Source organism: Schistocerca gregaria, chromosome 3 (genome assembly GCF_023897955.1).
Source record: "Schistocerca gregaria isolate iqSchGreg1 chromosome 3, iqSchGreg1.2, whole genome shotgun sequence".
Taxonomy (NCBI): Eukaryota; Metazoa; Arthropoda; class Insecta; order Orthoptera; family Acrididae; genus Schistocerca; species Schistocerca gregaria.
The window spans coordinates 934954164-934974194 of NC_064922.1; the positions used below are offsets into that span (position 1 = coordinate 934954164).

The following is a 20031-nucleotide window of genomic DNA, read 5'->3' on the forward strand; positions in this document are numbered from 1 at the left end:
AAGTGTTGTATCAAGACCAACTAACAACAATGCCTTAGCGCATTCGTATACAATTTAGCCGGCTGTTTATCTGGCTGGTTAATTGGCTCAAAGTTATTTATTATGCTGCGAGAAGTTCGAGGTGCTCCACCCCCTCCCACCCCTCCCCTATGATACTTTCTAGTGTGCGTGATCTTACAAGAGCAGCAGACCATATTTACGTCACAGCAAGAAAGAGGGGAAACTGGCGGTTTAGTGTACTGCAACTATGTCAAGAGTACTGCGTTTGGTCACTTGCTGGCAAAAAAATAACTTGCTGATGAAAAAAATAATTTGCTTTTACATGATTGCTGCTCTGTGTATAAAAATCGAGAGCAAACTGTCCCTCCTGAAAAATGTGTGACGTTGGAGTTCATACCATCTGAAACCACTGGACAAATTCAGTCTCTGAATGTTTTCTTTCCGCACCTATGAAACACACAATCGCACTACCTGCTGCTACGGTGGCCAGTTTGCCGATAAACTCCAGGACAGACTACACGAATCCGTAAGGGGTGCACTCCTCTACGTCGCATCGTAAGCACCATTGGATCACCAACGTAGACTCGCTAAACATCTGGCCAGCCTCTTTAGTACGCAGGTCGGTCATTGTGAGCACCACATCAAGAACACGACCGACGAATGCTTGCGTGTTCAGTCATTAAGTTGCCTTTGAACAAAAGACACAGCGGCCTTGACATATATTACTTGTCATTGAAAGTATCTTGCAGTAATATTTGTGCAAGTTATGCTGAGATGATTTGATCATCGATTTCCAATCAATGACGTTGCCGATTTTTAGTACCAGTCAGACGCCGGTCCTACGGTACTATTTTCACTCGTGTAGTAGAAAAAATTACCAATATTCTCATACAGCACACTCTACAGGACATACTTAGTTTCTTTTCGAAGCAGCAACCCCGAGGGGTAACAGATTCTGTTATCACCATAAAATTGAGTATTGTCCTTTCGTGACGACTGTTTTCTACACCTGTTTCATGCACGTCGTTTAAATTAATCAGTTAAATTGAATCGCGTCTCCGAAAACTTTCGTTACTTCAGACAAAGCGGAGGGAGGAAACGCTTAAAGCCGCGCACGAGACTGCGCTAGGTGAGCAGGTACTGAAGTTTCCCCTGCGGGGGCTGATGGCCAGCTCCTGAAACAATAGCCTCGGCGCTTCACAGTTGGCCGGTTCGTCTCTCCGCCGCATAACGGCGCACGGCGCCCGGCGCCGCGAAATTGCTGAGCGCGTACAGGCGGTTACCGCCTCGCGCATACAGACGAAGGGTTCCCACGCCGCGCTGCGACGGCAAGACAACGCCTACGGCTTCATGTACGGCCAAGACGATGCCTACTCCATTTTATCCTCTGAGGATGCTAACGGGACTTTTAATCTAAAATTGTCCTTATGGCTTTTCCGCAGGCTCCTTAAATCGAGTAAAATTAACAACAGGACGAGTCCCTAGCGCATTATTCGCGCGGGACTCGCATAATACTGAGCCACTGAGCCGTGGGCTAGAGATGTGCCATCTCTTATTTTAAATCCAGTTTTTTTTCGTGTTGCCGCTTCGTTATGTTACACACTGGCCATCAAAATTGCTACACCACGACGATGACGTGCTACACACGCAAAATTTAACCGACAGGAAAAAGATTCTGTGATATGCAAATGATTAGCTTTATAGAGCACTCACACCAGGTTGACGCCGATGGCGACATCCACAACGTGCTGACGTGAGGAAAGATTCCAACCGATTTCTCATACACAAACAGCAGTTGACCGGCGTTGCCTGGTGAAACGTTGTTCCGATTCCTCGTGTAAGGAGGAGAAATGCGTACCATAGCGTTTCCGACTTTGATAAAGGTCGGATTGTAGCCTATCGCGATTGCGGTTGCGGTTTATCGTATCGCAACACTGGTGCTCGCGTTGGTCGAGATCCAATGACCGTTAGCAGAGTATGGAATCGGTGGGTTCAGCAGGGTAATACGGAACGCCGTGCTGGATCCCAACGGCCTCGTATCACTAGCATTCGAGATGACAGACATCTTATCGGCATCGCTGTAACGGATCGTGCAGCCACGTCTCGATCCCTGAGTCAACAGATGGCGACGTTTGCAAGACAACCATCTGCACGAACAGTTCGACGACGTTTGCAGCAGCATGGACTATCAGCTCTGAGACTATGGCTGCGGTTACCCTTGACGCTGCATCACAGACAGGAGCGCCTGCGATGGTGTACTCAACGACGATCCTGGGTGCGCGAATGGTAAAACGTCATTTTTTTGGATGAATCCAGGTTCTGTTTACAGCATCATGATGATCGCATCCGTGTTTGGCGACATCGCGGTGAAGGCATATTGTAAGTGTGTATTCGTCATCGCCATACTGGCGTATCACCCGGCCTGATGGTGTGGGGTGCCATTGGTTACACGTCTCTGTCACCCCTTGTTCGCATTGACGGCACTTTGAACAGTCGACGTTACATTTCAGATGTGTTACGACCCGTCTCTCTACCCTTCATTCGATCCCTGGAAAACCCTACATTCCGGCAGGATAATGCACGACCACATGTTGCAGGTCCTGTACAGGCCTTTCTGGATACAGAAAATGTTCTACTGCTGCCCCGGCCAGCGCATTCTCCAGATCTCTCACCAACTGAAAACGTCTGGTCAATGGTGGCCGAGCAAGTGGCACGTCACAATACGCCAGTCACTACTCTTGATGAGCTGTGGTATCGTGTTGAAGCTGCATGGGCAGCTGTACCTGTAAACGCCATCCAAGCTCTGTTTGACTCAATGCCCAGGTATATCACGGCTGTTATTACGGCCAGAGGTTGCTGTTCTGGGTACTGATTTCTCAGGATCTATGCACCCACATTGCGGGAAAAATGTAATCGCATGTCAGTTGTCGTCTAATATATTCGTCCAGTTAATACCCGTTTATCATCTGCATTTCTTCTTGGTGTAGCAATTTTAATGGCCAGTAGTCTAGTTTCAATTTCTGTTGTCACTGAGTTGCTGCTTTGTCTGCCCGTCAGCAGCAGCAGCAGCAGCAGCAGCGCTATTGATGTAGCCCTCACGTGTTATCTTTGCTGCACTGCTATTACTCCCCGGTAGTCGTCTGTCGTGGCGTCAGTTGGAACGTGCCAGGAGGGCAGTTCGGACCTGCCCGTCAGCGAGTTGGAACGCGGCACTAGTTCAGTCGTGTTGGAGCAGCAAGTGAGGCCTGGACGTCCACGGCTCGCCCGACCGTTGCCGCCACGCGTCACTTGAGCCGGGGACGGCCTTCGTGGATCGTCGGTCGGTCGTCCTACTGCACGACGAGAATTGGCTCGCCGATCGCTTATGGGTTGGCTCTGTGTGAGTATCGACTCCCGATTTGTCTTCGTGACTGCACAGCCACTGCTGGGTGTCGTTCAAGTCTTCATAGAAGTGTTTGTCAAACTGTGTGTTTACTTGGTGTAATTTCCACTGAGAACTTGATTTAAATGTTGTCGGCGTACTGGCAGTAAGTCGGTCGGTTGGAGCGGATCAGCGAGTTGGCGCAGTCGGCTGAGCACTCTGGTGGCCTCTATACAGTGTCGGAGGGTGTGGGGACTGTTACGAGGGCTACGGGTTTCGTGGCTCACCGACCACGGACATGAAAGTTGAGTGGTGATTTAATTACCGAAGCCACTTCTGTTCACGTTGTCCACTTGCTTGGTGGTTCACTGTTGGCCGTATTTCTGGGAGCAATAGCAAGTGTTCGAGCTGGTGAGGATTTAGCCACTGTGTGGTGGAATTAACTATATGTCTTTCGCTTGTGCCTTTGTCCCGCAGGTACGCAGGGTCAGCATGGTTAATCGGCTTTGGCAATGTTAGATTACGGGGTTGCCGGATGTCCTTAGTGCCGCCACCCCGTACTACCCAGGACGGAATTAGTGTACTCCAAATGTCTGTGACTAGTGTAATCCGTGGAATAATGCGAAAGTGTTCAAATGTCTGCGAGCTGCGTAACTGAGGCGGGGCGTGGGGACCGGCCCGGTATTCACCTAGGGGGATGTGGAAAACCGCCTAAAAACCACATCCAGGCTGGCCAACACACCGACCGGCATCATTAATCCGCTGGGCGGATTCGAACTGGGGCCGGCACGACTACCCGAGTCCACGAAGCAGCGCATTAGCGCTCTCGGCTAATGTGGCGGGTCGTGGAATTAACTATATTTGTCGGTTTGAAATTCAAGAGCACCAGCGGAATTTTCTGCCTTGTCGCCGCTAGTGTTCCGGTTACCTGCCCTGGTCGCTGACGTAAATTCAGGCACAGTCCTTTCCTCACCTGTTGTCGCTGTCCAACATGGTGTCTACTTTTCGACAGCTTAATGTATTTTTGGCTGTTGGCGGCTACGTCTGTAAAGTTTTGGCTTTGGAATTCTCGTATACTGGTCGGTGGTTAGCAAATCGTCTCGTCGGTGGGTCCCTGACTGTCCCTTGGTTGTGTTGCCTGCGGATCGAGTATAGATGGGCCGACTTCTTGTCTCACCCAAGCGAAGGTTAAGATTTCAAGGGGAGACCGAGCCTCCCTGGAAACTTCCGAGCGCCGTTGCCTTTACTGCCTTTCTTGTTGGCGTTTAATTGTGTATTTTTAATCGCTCATAGCCGATGGTTGGAATTTGTATGCTTGTAATTCAGTTTTTAAAATCAAAGGCTTTCACCCGTTTTAAAAGCAAGTTTCTCTAAATGTGGCAAGTCTTACATTGTCCGAAGATAAAGCTTGGGCCTTCGGTCTCTTGAAAATTTTTTGTATTGTTTTAAAGCATCGGCCTCCAGCCGCTTTAAGTTTTAAGGATCTTACTTATGAAGTATTACCTTTTGGATGATAAAGCTGCGGGCTTTCTGCCAGTTGTAAATTTACTGAAGCTGTATCGTTTTTCTTATTATGGGCCTTCAGCCGCTTTAAAATTTTGGATTCTTATTAATCAAGTCATATATCACTTGGGCTTAAATACTACTCAAGGTTAAAAGCTTTGCGCCTTCTGCCTTAGAATTTTTTTTTTTTTTACAAAGGCCTTCAGCCGTTTTGGAGTAAGGTTTCTTATTGGTCATACAGCTCGGGCCTTCTGCCTATAGAAAGGTTATTGTAGTTATGTTGTTTTAAATTTATCGGCCATCAGCCGCTTTAAAAAAAAACTTAATCTGACTACTCAAGTCTTACATTGCTTGGCCTTAAATACTATTTAAGGCTAAAGCCTAGAGCCTTCTGCATATATATATATATATATATATATATATATATATATATATATATATATATATATATATATATAGCAGTTGTATTTAATCCATGGGCCCTCAGCCGTTTTAGAATTAAAGACGTTTTCTGTTGATAGTCAAGCTTAGAAGTTGCGCTGTAACGTTTGCACGACTAACTAAAGTGTTATGTTTGGAGTGTAGCTGACAGCCTCTCATTCTGGTCCCTTCCAAAGTTCCTACTACTTGTCCTGTCCTGCGGGTTTAGCAGGGCGTCTCAGATACGCTGCGAATTATGGATGAAGGACAACAGGCAGATTCCATATTTATCGGTGCCCCACTGAAAGCTGCTAACGAAGATACGAGCGTAAATAAGTTCACAGATATGTGAGTGGCTCGAAGACAGAAACCGGCACATTGTCTTGATGACGAGTGTTTTGGCGGACGCAGTGGGCAGCAATTCGTAGTTGTTTGATGATGAAGCTGTGGTGTACGGAAAGATGTCGAAGTTGAGTATGTGTAGGAAGATACAACATGACCTAGACAAAGTTTCTATCTGATGTTACTAATGGAAGCTAGCTCTAAATGTGGGAAAATGCAAGTAAAGGCGGAGGAGTAGGGGAAAAAAAACCTGTAATGTTCGGGTACAGCATTAGTAGTGTACTGCTCGACATAGTCACGTCGTTTAAATATCTGGGCGTAACACTGCAAAGGAATACAATACGGAATGAGCACGTGAGGACAATGTCATGGACGGTGAATGGTCGACTTTGGCGTATTGGAACATTTTTAGGAAAGTCTGGTTTATCTGTAAAGGAGACCACATATAAGACGCTGGTGCGACCTGTTCTTGAATTCTGCTCGAGTGTTTGGGATCGTACCAGGTCGGATTGATGGAGGGTATCTATTCAAAAGGGGGACTGCTAGATTTGTTACCGGTATATTCGAACAACACGTACGATGCTTCAGAAAGTGAAATGGTAATCGCTGGAAGGAAGGCGACGCTCTTATCGAGAAAAACTATTCAGAAAATGTAAAGAACCGGCATTTGAATCTGACTGACTGCCGAATGATTTTACTGCTCCCAAAATATACGAGGCGCGACAATAAAGTAATGACACTGATTTTCTTTGAGAGATGTGGCAACCCTGCAGGCTTGTGTAGGCACAATATCTTTGACCTTGGTCTATAAGCTGCTTTAGTCCAAGCGGCACACCGATGCAACTGCTCAGTCGTGAGTTGTGCTGTAATAAGTTAACACGTGTTTGTGTCTCTCGTCACGGAAATGGGACTGCATAATACTGCGCAAAGCTATGCCATTTCTTTTCGCGTTAAATTGGGTGAAAACGCGACGACAATTTACGGTAAGCTTCAGAAGGCTTTTGGTGAGGAGGTTATGTCAAAAGCTCAAGTTTTTCGATCGCATAAAATGTTTAGTGAAGGCAGAACGAATGTCGAAGACGAAGACCGCAGTGGACGACCATCAGTGTCACAGACTGATCTAAACTTGGCCAGGGTGCGTGAACTCGTGCGATCTGATCGAAGAGTATCCGTGAAAATGATTGCAGAAGAAATGAACATCAATCGAGCAACGGTTGGTCTAATAATAACATGATCTCACACCACAACAGCGAGAAACACGGAAAAATGTGGCAGCCGATCGGTTAGAGCAAACGGAAATCAATGGAGAATTGTTGAGCCGTGTTATCACCGGTGATGAAAATTATTTTTTTTAGTACGATCCAGAGACAAAACGCCAAAGTTCGCAATGGAGCTCAGAGGGATTACCCAGACCAAAAAAACATCGCATGTCAAAGTTAAATGCATGCTTGTGTGATTCTTTAATTCCAAGGTTCAAGTGGTTCAAATGGCTCTGAGCTCTATGGGACTTAACATCTGTGGTCATTAGTCCCATAGAACTTAGAACTACTGAAACCTAACTAACCTAAGGACATCACACACATCCATGCCCGAGGCAGGATTCGAACCTGCGACCGTAGCAGTCGCGCGGTTCCGGACTGAGCGCCTAGAACCGCGAAACCACTGCTGCCGGATAATTCCGAATTGTTCATAAAGAGTGGGTGCCTCCTGGACAAACAGTTAATTAATATTACTACAAAGAAATTTTAGAAAGCCTTCGTTAAGAGTTCTTCATGTCCGTGCCAACATTGCTGATAATTGGATTCTGCATCACGATAATGCGCCATCCCATACTGCTCTGTCAGTTCAGCCATTTTTAATCCCAAAACAAACTTCAGTACCACCAGAGCCACCTTATTCACCAGATATCGCTCCGTGCGATTTTTTTCTATTTCCAAGAGTCAAAACGGCGGTCAAGGGACACCATTTTCAAACAACACAAGATGTCCAAAAAACTGTGACGAGGGTCTTGGAGGATATTACAGAACATGAGTTCCAGAAATGTTACCATCAATGGCAGAAGCGCTGGAAATCTTGTGTGCAATCAGAAGGGAACTACTTCGAAGGAGACAGCACTAAACTTGACTAAAACGGTAAGCAACTTTTTTTTTCACATCACCCTCACTACTTTATTGTCACACCTCGTATTGCGCGTAATTGGTGTCCATGCGGAGGCATACAGACAGTCATGTTTTCCCTCGCTCTGTTTACTAGTGGAACAGGAAAGGAAATGACAAACAGTGGTTCAGGGTACCCTCCGCCACGTACCGTACGGTGGGCTTGAGGAGTATCTATGCAGACGTGTATTCCTTAAAACAGGCCGTGGCCGCTTCCGTCGTACACCCTCTTCCCCATGCAATAGTTACATCTGAGGTGATAACCGTAAATTCTAGGTGTGGTGTGTTCGGCCAGAATAGGATTGGGCACGTGACCTTGCGGAGGAGGGGGAGGTAGGGAGGAGAAGGGAGTACCACTCAAGTACCTTACTGTCCGTCGAGTGTTCCGCAATACAGTTTGACAATATTCGAAAGCGATCGCACGACGCATTGTTTTCTTGGAAGTATACGAAGACTGACGTGTTCTGCGGGCGAACAAGCTGGCGCACAAGTCGGACAGCCATCTCTGCGGCCCTGATCGAGCGATGAGCGACGTTGCAAGAATGAGACAGTGACTTCCGTATCTCAATGCGAAGGAGGCATGGTGTAACTGCTCACCCCTCTGATGTTAAAGATACTGAAGCTATTGAAAATGTGTTCTATGGTGACCTATTACTTTGATTGAATCTGTATGCTCAAAGCTGTGTATACAGATCAGGAGACGGAGTTTCATCCTACTGTGAGCAACATTTCGCGAGTTATTAGCATTTTATCGATGTGTGATTGACACAGACATCAGTTAAAGATTAAACCTGCGAAGCACAAATTTGGTATGAAAGTTTAGTTACTCGTTACATTCATGGAGTTAGTGCCATGTCGTGACCGGAGTACTAATTTTTCACTTCCCCTTGTTTTGATGTTTTTGGTCATCATTGTAAATTGTCTAGTATCAATTTTGTTCAAGTGAAGATTGTTAATGGGGTTGTGTAAGTCAATTCAAATATACAAATAAGAAAGCTGTCCACGGTGCAAGGGGCCGATAACGCCAGGCTTAGGAATTTTTTAAGGACCTCGTATAAGTCGTAGAAACGTCAGTTACAAAAAATTCCTACGGGTACAGTTATATACATAGAGAAACATTCTTTGCGACCTTCTAGAATGAAGTTTGATTCTTGTAATATTATTAGGATTTCCGTCGTATGAAAGCTGTGAGTACCCTTGGAATGCATTCACGTATCTGTATATTAAATGAGACCTAGTCTTCGAAAAGCATTTGTTTTATACAATTTACGTAACTATAAAGACTCGCATCTAGCGCGGACGCTAATACATCGACTGCGCGGTCAAAGAAACATTTTAACAGAAGTTGAACTGAACGTTCCGCTTCGATCTAAATAGAAGATGACAGTAAAGACCTTTGTATATCTTCAGACTTCATCGTACTTCCACTTGTGATGTGAAAGCGTAAAGAAAGTCGCCTTTAAGCCATAAAAGTGAGCGGTCTTGCTAGCGTGCAGACAACAGTTATTAATTAATAAAATTTAAGTAATTTATGTTCGATACTGTAAACCGGCAAGTTGTTGTTGTGCTGAACGGTAAAAGAATTGCCTCGAGAGGAGGAGAAAAGTAATGACTGTAATTTGTGACAAAAACGTGAACCAAGAAGTTAGCACAGGACTGGCTGAAATCTGATCGCATCATACAGTTAGAAAATTACTTATGTAAGTTATACTGTTTATAAATAAGCCCTAATTGCTTGTGAGGATTATTTGAATATATTTAGTGTTTACCAGATTTCTTATTCTATTCTCTTCCTTTTTCTTGCCCCCATGTCATATTATTTTTATAAATGCCAAACAGTCTTTACTACGGCAGAGCATACTGCCGCATCCTGGTCGTCGACATAAGGCCGCTCCTTGTCTTCTACACAACTCATAGCTGCCCCGTTTATTAATGATTTGATTTGCAAATTCAATTTTTTATTGTTCATTGTTAAAGGTCCCTTAGGTAATTATAAAATTCATACTGATTACGTAAAGCAATCCGGGTTCTTCTTTTCCAAATAACAGAAGTCTTTGCTTAATCAAAAACTAGCCTCCTTCTGACAACTATCAGGAGCCGACCAGAAGGCGGACGTCTTCGGCCGCTTTCGTGTTTCCTGTCGCAAAGCTGTGCCAAACTGGGAACACGACATTCTAGTAATGAACTATATATATATATATATATATATATATATATATATATATAATCAGATTAAAATATATTTAACTTATTTTTTATCTTACTGGAACTTCGCGGCAGATTGAAACTTTGTGCAGGACCGGCACTAGCTGGACTAAAACGTGGGACCTTTCTTCCAGGATTGCTAGTCTCTCAAAGTTGTGAAGTCTGGAGGGTAGGGGACGAGGCACTTGTGGAAGTAAAGCTGCGACGGCAGGTCGTGAATCCTGCCTGGATGGCTTAGTCGGCGGAGCAGTCGCCTGCGAAGGCGCAGATCTGAGGTTTGAGTCCCGCTCCAGCAAACAGTTCTACTCAGCCAAGAAGTTTCAGCAAGCTGTCTTCACATTTTAGAAAAATTCAGGAAGTCAGTAACTGCCCGAACTGGGTAGCAGCAAGCGATTTTATTTTGGCCATTATGAGTTCTGAGCCAGTCGTGACAATCAACATGCAGTTTAAATGCGATCCGCTCCCGTTGTGCAGGACGGACGAAATAAAACACACTCGGAAAGTTTTTCCATTAGAACTGACGCGGAACTGAGCCCTGCTAACGAACATCTCTGAAGATGATGGAAATTACTCGCTAAAGAGCCCATCACTCGCCATTTGCCACTATATTTTGCACTGCAGATTTTCCTGGAGATTTTGCCAAAAAACTTCTACATTAAACTCTTGCGCAAACACTTCCGCACAAATTTGACATTAATTGTGCTTCGCATAACACTGGGCAATGAACACGGGCTGCCTGCAGGACACCAATACAGCGTTTCTTGCAGCCCGCGCCCGCAGCTTTTCCGTTACGAAGTGGTTCGCACAGGTGAGCAGGCAGAGGTGAGACACAGCTCTGAGCCTGGCTTCGGAAAGCTCCGCGCATTTTTGCAAGGCACTCACTCCGGCCGCGCCACGGGCCTTTTACTTCCTGTGTCGCAACTCCCTTCGGCGTGAGACGGTACGGGGGGGGGGGGGGGGGCGGCGGCGTGTGACGGGCAGGGCGGAGTAGTGCTGCAGCTGGCAGGCAAAACTAGCGGCACGCCTTCCGCCACACTACCTGCGGTGAAAATCATAGACCAAAGTGCCATGTTTCTGGAGTCCCTGAGACCGAATACTTCGATGAAAATAATCATATCACTGCATATTGTACCTGTTTTTAACTCGTATATGCCAGACAAAAATAACTGGCTCTTGGACATATATATACTGCACAAAACAAAGCATTTTCACGCAGTTGCTCATCTACATCTATACTCCGCTGGCAATCTTAAGGTGTATGGCGGAGGGTATATTTGTGTACCAGCGCCATTCCCCCCTCCCCTCTCCCTGTTCCACTCGCGAATGGATCGCCTCTGTGCTCGAGTATCTCTAACTCTTTTCAAGGTCTTTTCGAGAAATGTACGACATTTAATGTCAAATTATATATACACCCATGCACATAAATTAAGGATAATGCTGATACATGGTGAAACAACGCTCTAGTGGCCGGATTGCGGTTTTAAATCACCTCGGGGTATGACCATGCGGTGCATTTGATCTGCGGACGTCGCACGATGGCGCTGGCAGCAGACCAGATACGCAGAAGTGTGTTGGTGCATGTCAGACTACGGTGCAGCGACTAAGTGTGCAGACGTTTTCAGACGTGCTAATGCTGACTGTGTGTTGAAAGTGGCTCAAGGAACATGTACTGATGACGTTATGAGGGGTAGAATACTAGGGCGACTGGAGGCTGGTCAAACACAGGAGGTCGTAGCACGGGCCCTCCGTGTGCCACAAAGTGTGATGTGAAGATTATGGCAACGATTCCAGCAGACAGCAAACAACTCCAGGCGCTACAGAACGGGACGCCCATAGTGTGCAACACCACAAGAAGACCGATATCTCACCATCAGTGTCCGCAGACGGCCACGGAGTACTGCAGGTAGCCTTCCTCGGGACCTTACCGCAGCCACTGGATCAGTTGTCTCAAGACACAGACTACAGACGACTCAACAGACATGTTTTATTCGTCTGGAGACCTGCAACGTGCATTCCACTGATCCCTGATCACAGGAGAGGCCATAAAGCCAGCAGTCAAGAACACAGTACATGGTCCCAGGTTATGTTCACGGACGAGTCCAGGTATAGTCTGAACAGTGATTCGCGCCGGGTGTTCATATGGCGTGAACCAGGAACCAGATACGAACCCCTTAATCTCCTTGAATGGGACCTGTACGGAGGTCGTGGTTTGATGGCGTGGGGTGGGATTATGATTGGTGCACGTACACCCCTGCATGTCTTTGACAGAGGAACTGTAACAGGTCAGGTGTATCGGGACGTCATTTTGCACCAGCATGTCCGCCTTTTCAGGGGTGCAGTGGGTCCCACCTTCCTCCTGATGGATGCTAAGGCACGGCCCCACACAGCTGCCGTCGTGGAGGAGTACCTTGAATCAGAAGGTATCAGGCGAATGGAGCGGCCTGCCTGTTCTCCAGACCTAAACACCACCGAGCATGTTTGGGATGCCCTCGGTTGACGTATCGCTGCACGTCTTCAAACCCCTACAACACTTCAGGAACTCCGACAGGCACTGGTGCAAGAATGGGAGCCTTTATACCCCAGCAGCTGGTCGGCCACCTGATCCAGAGTATGGCAACCCGTTGTGCGGCCTGTGTACGTGTGCATGGTGATCGTATCCCATACTGATGTCGGGGTACATGCGTAGGAAAGAGTGGCGTTTAGTAGCACATGTGTTTGGGGACAATTTTCTCAACTTGTCACCAATACCGTGGACTTACAATAGGCCACAGCAGTCTACCCAACTCAGCGCTGCCCCACACCGAACCCAGGGTTATTCGAACGTTCGGTCGCCTGTTTGTCTATAAATGTGTGGCCGATATTTACTTAATGATTTTCCTGCCGTTTCACGATCACGGCTAGATGCTACTGACGACGGATCGATCTCCATTGCCGGTGGCGTGCTGCAAACATTAAATTGACATTGGAAATAGAAGTGGAGCATAAAGCTACCTATCCCAGATGCTGGTTAGAAGGGTTCGTAAGAATCTGGGCCACTGCGTGTACCAACAACCGACAAACGCGAACAAGTAAGTGCAGAAACTGTCAAATCATCCCCGAGTCAGAGAGGAGGAATGATTAATAGGCACAAGACGAATATGTGAGCCACAGCACTTCGGCCTGGAGACTGCTTATGAGGAGCAATGGCTACTCTACCAGTTGCATAGGACGTCACGAAACCTAACATCCGGCGAACCGGCGAAGTGACACATGGGATACGTCCCCAGGATGATGGACAGAACTGGTCGTATATTGCGCAAAAAGAGAATAAAGACTTTTTAAAAACGGGCGGGCCAAGAAGATCAAAAACGACGTCATATCGTGGGAGGACAAAACAGGTCCACTCGCAATGTTGGGAATTTGACAATACCGTGTACATCTGGTGCAGCTTTCTCGGAAAATGATCTGTCAATTTTAGGATAAGCGAATATAAACGGTGTTGCTACCTTGGAAAGGTGAGCGAATCGGCCGTGGCGGAGCACGCGCTGTGTGAGACCGAACACACAGTACAACGCCGACACGAGAGGTTTCCGCTGTGGAGAAGAGCTACCACGCCCTCTTAGTCATGGAATCCATACGATTTCACGAACATGACGACCGTTTCACTGAGAAGGAAGAAACCCTCGAGAAACTGTGTCTGTGTTTCTGTGAGCGACCGTTGTAGGTAGCAATGGGAGAACGACAGCGGTAATGGCCAGCTCAAAGCGACATTTAATTTATTGCCCCTTTTTTAAAAACCTGCTGCGTGATATTTTAGAAAACAGTTCGTACCTTAGCCAGTGCACTATTTGTGTTACTTTAGCTAGATATAGTTGTAAATGCAGTATGTTCGAGTGCATGACCAGTACCATAGGCGGGAAGGAAGCCTCGGAACTTTTAACTACTAGCCTCGCCTCCCCGTATGGCGTGTTCCTTAGATGTAATGATGCTTATATTAGTCACTTTACTTTACATTATTTAGATATCACACTCAAAATGCAGTTTAGATACATGAGTGAAAGCCTCAATAGCGCAGCGTTGCTGCCAACAGCGGGTACTTCGAGCATCTCATATAATGCAGTGGCTGAACGCTCTTTGAAACTGACAAGTAATTGAGTGTGGATGCTCTCTAACATGTAACTATGTAAGAAAATGAAACACCTACAGCCGTCCGTATGATGTCATTTACTGTATGGCTACCAGTTTCGGTGCTTGAGTGGACCACCTTCACGTCTTAGCTGATGCTGAGGGGATTAATATCATCCTTGTTGACGACGCATCAGTTGGCAACTATAGTTGGTGGTTGGAACGACATCATTGCGGTTACAGGTAGTCTGGAAACACCAGTTATAGATGTTGGGCACTCGTGCGTCGTGTACACGGATCGTGTTAACCCCCTCGGCGTCAGCTAAGTCCCGTGATGGTGCACTGAAGCACCGAAACTAGTAGTGTTACAATATATGACATCATAAGGATGGCTGTATGTGTTTCATTTTCTTACACAAGTGAATGGCCCAAGCCGCCCAGATCTCCAATCAAAAGATTGGACATACGAAAACTGTAACGTAACTGATAATTAATTGAAACCCTCAGCTGCCGACAGGTGTTGTAGACATATCTTGATGGGGACAGCTGCAAATGTGTACCTCAACCAGGACTCGAACCCGGGATCTCCTGCTTACATGGCAGACGCTCTGTCCATCTCAGCCACCGAGGACACAGATGAATAGCTCGCCTGCAGGGATGTATCTCTTGCAAGTTTCCCGTGAGATCCACATTCCGAACTGTCCACCATCTATCTACATACAGAATGTACCTAATAGACACTTTCGTCCGTGCGAGGGCGCACAGGTTGCCCGATCTCTTACGGGAATCGTCAGCTTAAGCGGGCGAGAGTAACGAGTGGATGCGCACGCAAAGTATCTATAAGGAACATTACGTATGCAGACTGTTGACAGTAGGGAATGTGGGTATCACGATAAGCGTGCAAGGAATAAGTTCCTGTAATCGCGCTATTCATCTGTGCCCTCGGTGGCTCAGATGGATAGAGCGTCTGCAATGTAAGCAGGAGATCCCAGGTTCGAGTCCTGGTTGAGGTACACATTTTCAGCTGTCCCCATCAAGGTATGTCAACACCACCTGTCGGCAGCTGAGGGTTTCAATTAATTATCATTTATTCTAGAGAAGCTACACGGTCATCAATGGTATCTGTTCATTCGAGAACAGTTACTATCTTCATGTAACGTAACTGTCTCCCAGTTATAAAAAGTGCAGAGTGGGTGTAATTTTCCGATTCCCACCGTCTCCCCCTGTAATACGGACAGCCCGGTGGTACTCACTCTTTCCGGCGGCGAGCCCTGCGATGCGCTTCCAGCCGCGGCGCTTCCAGAAGCCGCCCTGCTGCTGCTGCTGCGGGGGCGGCGGGGGCTGCTGCGGCCGGGGGAAGGAGGCGGAGGAGCGCGACGAGGAGGCGCCGCTGTAGTAGGAGCCCAGCCCCGAGTCCAGCTCGTGCGCCTGCGAGTGCGTGGGCGAGGCGGGCGTCAGCAGGTCGTCGGTGGGCCCGACGGCCAGCAGCTCGTCCAGCAGGTCGGCCGGCGGCGCCACCGACGGCGGCATCAGCATCGCCTCCACCGACAGGTTCAGCTCGCCCAGCACTCGCTTGTGGCCGTGCTCCACGCGCCGCACCTGCCAAGCGACACACACCAGTCAGCCAGCCAGCCAGCGGCCGTAGGGCAGGACAGCCGATATGGACAGGCCACGGCCGCCAGCAGAGCACGGCGAGCGCCAGTCGTTGGTTGGGTTGAAGGTCCAAAGATCGTTCTCATCTAATGCGACAACGTGCGCCACCTTACTTTGAGTCATCAGTCTTCTGACTGGTTTGATGCGGCCCGCCACGAATTCTTCTCCTCTACCAACGTCTCCATCTCAGAGTAACACTTACAACCTACGTCAGCAATCGTTTGCTAGATATATTCCAATGGCGGTTCTTCGGAGACGTGAGACACGGTACTTGGGAATCATCATTGACGAAACGTGGAACTACGGGAAACACATTGACACCGTAACCCAGAAAGCAATTTAAACACTAAACAATCTCATCTCCATCGGACATAAAAGATTCCATCTCCCACCACACCTGATTTAACTTTACCATAACAGCATCCTAACCTCAGTAGTGGATTACGTCTCGGGAGTCTGGCCGCACAGGCTCACGAGGGTTGTGCCCGCCATGACAGTGAGAAGGGTCCAGAGAAGTATGATACTCAGATCTATAGGGGCCTACAGCACAGAGTTTGAGGTGAGATGCATCTAAAATAAAATAAAATAAAGCCCCAATATGCTCGAATCCCAAAATTTTCGGGAAATTTTAAAAGGCGCTGAGGAAGGTAGAATGAGATAGCTGGTACCCCATTTTTCAATCACATTCTTGTAAATATGAACAGGAATATATTCGCATATTACGTGCTCCGATTTTTTCGCCGGGCAGAACAGTATAAAAGACAAGTGACAGGTTCCCAAGATCTGATATGATGTAAACAATTGTAACCTCTTTGTAAACTTTTCGTCAACGGCCTTGCTGCACTGGCAACACCGGTTCCCGTCAAATCACCGACGTTAAGCGCTGCTGAGCTTGGCTAGCGCTTGGATGGGAGACAGCCCGAGTCTACCGAGCGCTCTCGGCATGTGGGGTGCACTCAGACCTTGCAAGGCGAGATGAGGAGCTATTCGACTGAGAAGTAGCGGTTCCGGTCAGGAAAACAGAACGATCGTGTGAACGACGTGTTGAACACATAACCCTCCACATTCGCATCCAATGACATCTGTCGCCTGAAGACACGGAGGCCGGTCGCTACCGTTGGGCCTTTAGTGGCCTGTTCGGACGAAGTTAACTGACGTAAGCTTTTCGTTATGCTTTTGTTTTGAAACATCTGCTGGGACTGGTTCAGCTTCATGTACCTTTTCCTTTCTAGTGTACAGGAAAGCAGGAGGTGATTCCATTTAATCTGTATGTAACTTAGGTTAATTATATCCGATTCACAATTTACTAAGATCTGGAACTCCTCTTTACGTTCTTCCGTGTTTTAGATTTAAAAATTGGTTTGTTTTGAATATCCGCCTTATGCAAATGCATTTAGTTTGTTTTTAATACTTACCCATACACGTTTAGACACCTGTGTGTCATCTTCTGTGGGTCCATATTTTTATTTCTGTAAAATACAATATTAAATTTATAATACTTTGACTGTTGTAGGCCTAAGAATTACAATATATGCTTTGTTTTTTTAGATGCCCACAAAAAAATAGGTGAATAATAATGTAGTTCATTTAGCGATGGAATTTTAAGGTGAGTGTCTAAATAAAACACAGCGAATTGAATATATTGTAAGTCTTAGGCCTACAACAGTTAAATTAGTATAAGTTTGGTATTGTATTTTACAGAAATAACAAATGACCTACAGAAGATGACATAGGTGTCGAAACATGGCTGGGCAAACATAAAAAACAGACTTATTGTGTTTGCGTAAGGCAAATTTTCAAAACAACCAATATCTGATTCAAATTACAATGTATTTGTAATATTATCACAACTGCTTGGCCTAATCTAGATTATAAACATTTTCACAGCGTTATAACCGCCAGCAATGAACGACGTTTGGAGCTGCTAATACGGTGCTAATCGGCCGCCTTTGCTGCAGCCTTAAATGCACACTGCGTGATCATTAAAAGAACATCAGTTTCACGAAAACAAGCACTGCTATGCAATGCCAATACTGGCGATGGAATGCTTACATTTCTGCTGCATACACGCAGAGTGAAGGGACAACCTGAAATTTGTACCAAGGCTGGGATTCGAACCCGGGTCTCCTATCAATAGGCAAGGTGCGATAAACGTTACACCAGCCTGGCACAGTTGCTCTGCACAACTGGACTGAGGTGGTAGGCGTGCTACGGTAATCCTGGAAGTTGCGGAAAGCTACTGTGCCAGGGTGGCGTAGTGTTTACTGCTTCTGCCTAGTAAGCAGGAGACCGGGTTTCGAAACCCGGCATAGGGACAAATTATTCGTTCGTCGTTTCAGTATGCATATACACAACATAGAAGTTTGAGACGTGGAACAATATACTTACAACTTATATTCCTTCCCATGGCCACGCATCACCCTGTTGGTAACGATTCAAGAATTACTAATTACGGTGACTCCCTTCACTGCTCCCGTCATTCAATTATTTCCACCTTCTCTTCTTTAACACACATAACATAAGGAGGAAATACAATCACTAGTCCCTCCGTGAACATGTCCTTCATATAGAGTTAGTGACATCCGCCAGAAATTTAATCGGACTAAGAAAGTATGTAGGAGTGTGGTAGTAGTTGCACAACTCTCGCTTTCAAAATCAAATGCCTCTGAGCACTATGGGACTTAAAATCTACGGTCATCAGTAACCTAGAACTTAGAACTACTTAAACCTAACTAACCTAAGGACATCACACAACACCCAGTCATCACGAGGCAGAGAAAATCCCTGACCCCGCCGGGAATCGAACCCGGGAACCCGGGCGCGGGAAGCGAGAACGCTACCGCACGACCACGAGATGCGGGCTCCCTCGCTTTCCACGCGGTTCCACCTCTTTTGGTTCCAAGTCGGCGACGACTCGGCATGGGCGACCCAACAGGCGAGAAGCCCTTCCACGCGGTGTCAGGCCCCTCACATTCTCAATATTACGCGCCCTCGCACGCTCAACATTTATTGTGCAATAATATTGTGTCAGTATATTGCGCGAAAGTAAGGCCCAGAACGGCACAATATTATGGCGCAATATTTATGCCCGGGATGCGTCGGATAGAATTCTGCCTTCGTCGACGATAAGGATGCATTCCATGGCGATGATACGGACGAGTACCACGCTGTCGTATTGCGAGTATCCAGATGAGCACAAGTTTTTCCTACAAGTAGTTGTCACGTAATATCTCGTTATTTTGCCGCCTGCAGCACAGAAACAACTGAGATCGATATGATTACATAGAGGTATATTGTTCTCTGATCGTTCATGTATCTTCCCCTTATGGAGACGAAGACATCGCCAGAGCGATGAAATTATTTCTGTTTCGTCTCTGTAACTGACAAGACGTAATAACGATTTATTCCGCCATTACATACAAGTCACGCGGCATTGCAGTTTAACGCTCTGTTATGCTACATGCAATATTGATAAAGAACGAAATGTATGCTCACTATTGTGTTGTAAGAACAACTAAATAAATCTAAAGTAAATGACATTCTATATTTATCGCGTTTTCTGTATTATTGGTCGAACACATCTTAAGCGCCAGAGAAAAATGTACGATGTGTGCCTAGGCTGGTGAATGAGAATCCCATCAAAATTACTTCAACGGGTTAGGAATTAAATACGATGCACTGCTCAAGCCGTAGTACAGACAAGATAATAATTTGCGACTGAAAAATATAAAAGAAATAGTACTATTAGGCTGCATTCGGCTCCTTGAAGAAGGTTCCCCACTGTGTACATTTGTATCTCGTCCCAAGGCGACAAGGGTACAGGCAACAATTCCCATTTACGTATACACAGCAAAAACAGCTCTACGTACCCGCCGTTCGGCAAAGTGTCAATGATATTTTTAGTGTCAATGATATTTTTAAACTAAACTGTTCCAACCTTTCCAGCTCGTGCAATCATCCAGAAATTATGATTCCATTTTGTTGGGCAGGTAGTATGCATCCCTGACAAGGTGTCAGTTTTTAAAAAAATGAAGCGAGTTTCAAATAGATTTACCTCGCAAACAATTCACAACAGCGCATATTTCTGTTTGAATCTCTGCATCAATATCACAGATCTACGCAAAACGTGTCTGTCCGTTTCCTCTTAATATCCCCCCCCCCCCCCTCTCTCTCTCTCTCTCTCTCTCTCTCTCTCTGTGTGTGTGTGTGTGTGTGTGTGTGTGTGTGTGTGTGTGTGTGTGTGTGTGTGTGTGTGTGTGTGTGTGTTTGCTTGTTTTCTGTGAACCG

The 20031-nt window shown here is 46.5% G+C and overlaps 1 protein-coding gene across 1 annotated transcript in view; it reads right to left on the minus strand.

The window, feature by feature from the left end:
* The window catches only part of LOC126355824 (rho guanine nucleotide exchange factor 10), a 483616-nt gene that overhangs the window by 459760 nt on the left and 3825 nt on the right, over nucleotides 1-20031 (minus strand). Inside the window, exon 2 of the mRNA XM_050006270.1 lies at nucleotides 15345-15690. Coding sequence (XP_049862227.1) covers nucleotides 15345-15690 — 346 coding nt within the window. The remainder of the gene's footprint in view (nucleotides 1-15344; nucleotides 15691-20031) is intronic.